The sequence below is a fragment of the Grammomys surdaster genome, unplaced genomic scaffold, assembly GCF_004785775.1.
Source record: "Grammomys surdaster isolate TR1022 unplaced genomic scaffold, NIH_TR_1.0 194, whole genome shotgun sequence".
In the NCBI taxonomy this organism is placed as follows: Eukaryota; Metazoa; Chordata; class Mammalia; order Rodentia; family Muridae; genus Grammomys; species Grammomys surdaster.
The window spans coordinates 11,539,919-11,545,918 of NW_021604639.1; the positions used below are offsets into that span (position 1 = coordinate 11,539,919).

Genomic DNA, 6,000 nt, shown 5'->3' on the forward strand with positions numbered 1-6,000 from the left:
TGATTTTAACCATAAAAGCGTATCCTGTGCAGGCCAGTTTATGTGAGATATCTTTAGGCTAGTGGTAACTGTTCTGATATCATCAGTTCTGGGCACTGTGCATGTCGGCTTTGAAGCAATTAGATGTATTGAGAGTTAAGCAGAGAGATTTCTGTTTTGGATCTCAGGTCAGTTGAGTTACAGGTTAGAAGCCAGCAGCTGTCCCTGGAAGATGTGTTTGTACTTGAGAACGGCCCTTGTGGCTTTCCTGATTTCAGCCAATTAGGAGTTAGGCTTTGTGTATAATATGCAAGTGTCTGAACAGGAGAGGTAAAATATCAAGTCTCATTGAAAAAAAATTACATAGTGTATGTTTGTGTAAGTATGAATGTGTACATGCCATGTCATGAACATACAAAGTACATGTTGAGGTAAAAGGATAAGTCTGAAGAGTTGGTTCTCTTCTTCCACCATGGATTATGGGAATAAAACTCAGTTTGTTAGGCTTGCATGGCAAGTGTTTTTTACCCACTGAGTAATCTTGCCTGCTGTAAAGTCTTTTTCTTTTTTTTTTTTTTTTTAAAGATTTATTTATTTATTATATATGAATACACTGTAGCTGTCTTCAGACACACCAGAAGAGGGCATCAGATCTCATTACAGATGGTTGTGAGCCACCATGTGGTTGCTGGGATTTGAACTCAGGACCTCTGGAAGAGCAGTCAGTGCTCTTAACCACTGAGCCATCTCTCCAGCCCATGCTGTAAAGTCTTATTTTTATTTTTTTTGTTTTTCAAGACAGGGTTTCTCTGTGTAGCCCTGACTGTCCTGGAACTCACTCTGTAGACCAGGCTAGCCTCGAACTCTCGAACTCAGAAATCCGCCTGCCTCTGCCTCCCAAGTGCTGGGATTAAAGGTGTGCGCCACCAACGCCCGGCCCGGCTAAAGTCTTATTTTTAAATAACAATCAGAATTTATATTTATTGTTACTCTCAAATTTATAGAAAAAAATCAAGGTTTTTGTGTTTGTTTGTTTGTTTGTTTGTTTTTGTTTTTTGTTTTTTTTGACAGGGTTTCTCTGTGTAAAAGCCCTGGCTATTCGGGATCTCGCTCTGTAAACCAGGATCGCCTTGAACTCACAGGGATCTGCCTGTCTCTGCCTCCAGAGTGCTGGGATTAAAGGCGTGTGTCACCGCTGCCCAGCCTAACTTTTTTAATATAGAGAAGTTCATTTCCTTGCTTCCTTCTAGGTGCATACAGCTTGATGTTTAGTGAACAACAGAGGTTTCAACAAAAGCAGAGGATATTTACAAAACTGGAAGTTGAAAGGATATGTGATTTTTTTGTTTTTGTTTTTGTTTTTCGAGACAGGGTTTCTTTATGTAGCCCTGGCTGTCCTGGAACTCACTCTGTAGACCAGGCTGGCCTTGAACTCAGAAATCCTCCTGCCTCTGCCTCCCAAGTGCTGGGATTAAAGGCATGCGCCACCACTGCCCGGCTGTTTGTTTGTTTAGCGACATAGTTTTAGTATGTAACCATGGCTAGTCTGGGCTTAATATGTAGACTAGGTTAGTTTTGAATTCATCAAACCCCTCCAGCCTCTGCTTCCCAAGTACTAGTTTTAAATGTGTGATTTTTTTCCATTCTAAGTATGTGACTGAGATTTAATGCTTACTGTGGTTAAAGGTATTTCTAGGAACACAGGATTGGCTGCAGTTGGCCTGCTCTGTACTTCCTGTTTTCATATTTCCATGTTTTATTCAAGTTTGATAAGCTTTGCTAAACAGGAAAAGTAGATAGATAACTTTACATATGATTTTGACATTTCTCTGTGTTTTCTCATTAATCAATGACACTTTTAAGATAAAACTGACTAACCTGAGTCAGAGCTACCCAGCACTTCCTTCATCAGAGCCATGTGTACATTCTGTTGTGGTGTCTAACATGGTAGTGCTGTGTCTTCTGAATTGAGATGGCCATAAGGTCTCCAGCATCCTTTTTGACATTAGTGTGTATGCAATTAATTTTTTAGAAATGTTATAGTATTCATGGAGTTTTAATTTTTAAAACTTCAAAGAATTACCTGAAAATAGATGGGTTATTTCTCAACTGATTGGGTGCTGAGCAGAAATAGTCACAGAAAGCATGATCTGTAGTTATACTCAGTATTATATATTGATACTAACCCAGGGCCTTAATATGTATACCCACTGAGTGTACACACACACACACACACATACACACCTCCTGAATCTGGGGTTGCATGGCTTGTGCATGCTAGGCAAAGTGCTTTATCACTCTCTCTGCCCTATATTTCAGTGCCGTGTGTGTGTGTGTGTGTGTGTGTGTGTGTGTGTGTGAGAGAGAGAGAGAGAGAGAGAGAGAGAGACAATACATGTATTCACATAAACCAGATGTTGATGTCAGATATCTCACTCATCACTCTCTACCTTACTTTGTGACACAGTCTCCACTGAACCTAGAGTTTGCTGATTTGGCTAGACAGGCTCGCCAGCAAGCTCCAGGGATCTTCCTGTCTTAGCTTCCCCAGGTTAGGACCACAGACCTAAGCTTCTGTGCTCCACCCCACCTTCCTTAATGTAGGTTCTGGGGATCTGAACTCAGGTTCTCAAGCTTGTCTTTTTTAAAGTTGTGATATAAAAGAAGTAGTTTTAATTCATTCCATTGATAGAAAGTAAGCTGTAAAATTTTTCGTTTTGGCAGACAGGAGGATGTCTGAGTTCAGGCCAGCCAAGGCAACATTGTAAGATCCTATCTCCACACAAAAAGCAAGAAAACAAGAAATAAGTTTTTATTCTTAGAGTGAAGTTATAGCCAACTCAGTTTCCTATGATTATTGTATAAACGTGGCTTAAATGAAGGCTGGGAAAGTCTCTAAGTCTGTTATCCATTAATGGTGATTTCTTTTGTAGCACATTCTGTCACCCCATAAGGTTTCTTCCTTGGTCCCTCTCTTGGGCCCTTTCTAGCTTCCTGACCTCTACAGACTCTAAATTAGAGACACTGATCTGAAGGTTCAAATCGAGGATCCACCTATGAGAGCCAGTGTGCAGTGTTTGTCTTTATTATAGGCTGGGCAACTTTTTTGGAATATTTCATAATCAAAGCTTCTATAAACTATAACTTTAAACATTTTAAATAAATAAAAGAAGTCATTTTAGGATCTTAAAATGTCATCTTGGAGGGCTGCTTTAAACTCTCCTATCTAACTGGAGTGTCGTGGCACACGCCTTAAATCCCAGTACTCAGGAGGCAGAGACAAGTAGATCTACAGAGTGAGTTCCAGGACAGTCAAAGCTATACAGAGAAACTCTGTCTCAGAAAACCCAAACCACAAAAATACCCAACAACAAAAATTCTCCTATGTAAGTATTAAGCAAGCTTAACAATTGGGTGTGTTCAAGGGTTTGGTGGCCATAAATGTTCTTAGATTCTAAGAGAGATATACTTAGACATTAAACTAATACAGTCATTTTACAGGGAAAAGAACGGCTGGTTATGGTGGTCTTTAAATCCAATCCTCAGTATTTTTCTATAACTTGAGTATAACTCACTGGCGAGCCTCTGTGTTTGGAAAGAACTAACAAGTACTTCCATTTCTTCCTGTTTCCAAAACAGTGAGACGGTTTAAGAGGAAGCATCTTACAGTGGTTGACTGCCAGCATTTGGCCCAGAGTCATTTGTCTGTGACTCAGCCCTTCAGTCAGAGATGGACAAACAGAGACCCTAACCATGGTCTCTATCCTAGACCCAGAACAAAAGGACGGAATAGAGGTACGGCTTCTGTTTCAAAATCTGTGGTTAGTGTGCCTTTGAATGTCTTCTGGTTTCATATAAGTGTTTGTAAATGTCACCGCTTGATTTTCCTGATCTGTTACAATAGGTTGACACTTGTATTCATTATTTGTATGTTTTCCATTGAAATTCTGTCCTCCTCTAATGTTAGAGCCCAAGTAGGCCTATATAATTAGCATAGCTAATTATGAAGTAATACAAGGCATGGAGCACTCTCAGTGTTCTGCAGTCATCCAGTCTTCAGGCACCATGATTTATTATCTGTCAGGAGACCCACAGCATCATCATTTGCCTTTAAGGTTCCTCCCTGCAGTGTACTATCTTATTTTGGTTGTACTGAGTACTGGGGATTGAACCCTGGTCCTGTGTGCTAGGCTAGCACTGTACTGGAAGCTATACCCCAGCTCTCTCTGCTTTTATTTTGAGATGGAGCTCTCATGAAGCTTCTCAGGCAGGCCGTAAACTTGTGATCCTCCTGCCTCAGCCTCCAGAGTGTCTTGTGATTACAGCCTGTGCTTCTCCCGGTGCCTCATCAGTTGTGCCCCTTGTTCCTTGGTACCCAGGCTGTCTCAGTAAGCCTTGTCTGTAACCAGGCTTTAGTTCTCCAGATCATCTGGAATATGTATTTTTGAGCTAGTATTCTTCAACATGATGATCTTCTATCTTGTCACAGCTATTTCTCAGAGCCTATTAAAGTGTTTCCCTATTACTGTAACGGACTGATTGGCACACAGTATTTGTCCTTATTAATGGAGTACAGTGTGATAATTTTATAGTGTATAATATGTAATGATCAAATACAGGTTTTAATTAATTTCTTCAATTTCGATATCATTAATACGTGAAAGTCAGCTTCTAGCAGTTTGATTTTTCTTGTCACCTCTCTTTATATCAGACAAATTTCTTGTGCAGATACATACTTTAAAATGTTTTAGATTTCCTTTTTCCTCTTAATACACCTAATTTCAGAATCCAGTCTAGTTTAAATAATCCATATTTCTCAATTTGGATGCTGTTTAACCATTCTGTGAGGGTGTTTCAGACTTAGTTACAAGTTCTGATGCATAGCTTGTCTGTGGATAAGTGAACCTCTCACCTACCTCGTTAGTTCCTCATGCCTCTGAGGCTGAGTGCTTTGGTGCTGTTTTCATTGCTGGTATGACTGGCTTTGTCAACTAGGAAATATCCAGATTTATCCAGACCTTACTGAAAGGAAACTCTGGTCTCTTAAATTGCTCTGGAAGCAATTATAGTTGATGTTTCCTCTCCCCAGCGAGACATTTTTTTGTTTGTTTGTTTGTTTGTTTTTGGTTTTTCGAGACAGGATTTCTCTGTGTAGTCTTGGCTGTTCTGGAACTCACTCTGTAGACTAGGCTGTCCTCCAACTCAGAAATCCGCCTGCCTCTGCCTCCTAAGTGCTGGGATTAAAGGTGTGTGCCACCACCGCCCGGAGACATTTTTTTTTTAAGTCCATTAATTCATTTAAAGGCTAATTCTGGTTTTGTCCATTCTTTCTTTTCAAAGTAAGGGTTTTGGCTTTACCATTTAGAAAGGAACTGTACACATTGTTACATATTGATACTGATGTTTGAGATCACCATTGTTTGGGCTCTGTTCTCTAGGTGGTGAGGTCAGGGAACATCATTTCATAGTCTTCTCAAAAGTAAAGGTCCTTAGAAAGTGCTTACTGAGCACATGTGAAGAAGAGACAGGATTGTGCTAATAAAGTGAGAAAATTTCAGCTCTTTGTTTTGAAAATGACAGATTCACCATGGGAAATAAAATTAAAATAAACTTATTTTCAGAGTCAGATGAAGAATAGATACTTCTGGACCTGAAAAGCATGTTTCTTTCTGCTCATGCAAACTTAGAATTGCTGTTGTGGGGGCTGGAGAGATGGCTCAGTGGTTAAGAGCACTGACTGTTCTTCCAGAGGTCCTGAGTTCAAATCCCAGCAACCACATGGTGGCTCACAACCATCTGTAATGAGATCTGATGCCCTCTTCTGGTGTGTCTGAAGACAGCTACAGTGTACTCATATATAATAAATAAATAAATCTTTAAAAAAAAAATTAAAAAAAAAAAAAAAAAAAGAATTGCTGTTGTGGGACCAAGCCAGAGAGCTGCATTGTGCCTGCTATGGGGATATGAGCAGTCTTCTTGTCCGTCTGCCCACTCAGGCGTCCAGTGTCTGACCATGTATAT

At 40.0% G+C, this 6,000-nt stretch overlaps 1 protein-coding gene across 4 annotated transcripts in view; it reads left to right on the plus strand.

Annotated features, from left to right (window-relative positions):
• The window catches only part of Fbh1 (F-box DNA helicase 1), a 39,034-nt gene that overhangs the window by 7,403 nt on the left and 25,631 nt on the right, over positions 1 to 6,000 (plus strand). For all 4 annotated transcript variants that reach the window (XM_028769872.1, XM_028769873.1, XM_028769870.1 and 1 more), the window contains exon 2: positions 3,619 to 3,774. Coding sequence is in view for 2 of the 4 variants with exons in the window: in XM_028769870.1 (XP_028625703.1) it covers positions 3,619 to 3,774 (156 nt within the window). In the remaining 2 variants the exon portion in view is untranslated. The remainder of the gene's footprint in view (positions 1 to 3,618; positions 3,775 to 6,000) is intronic.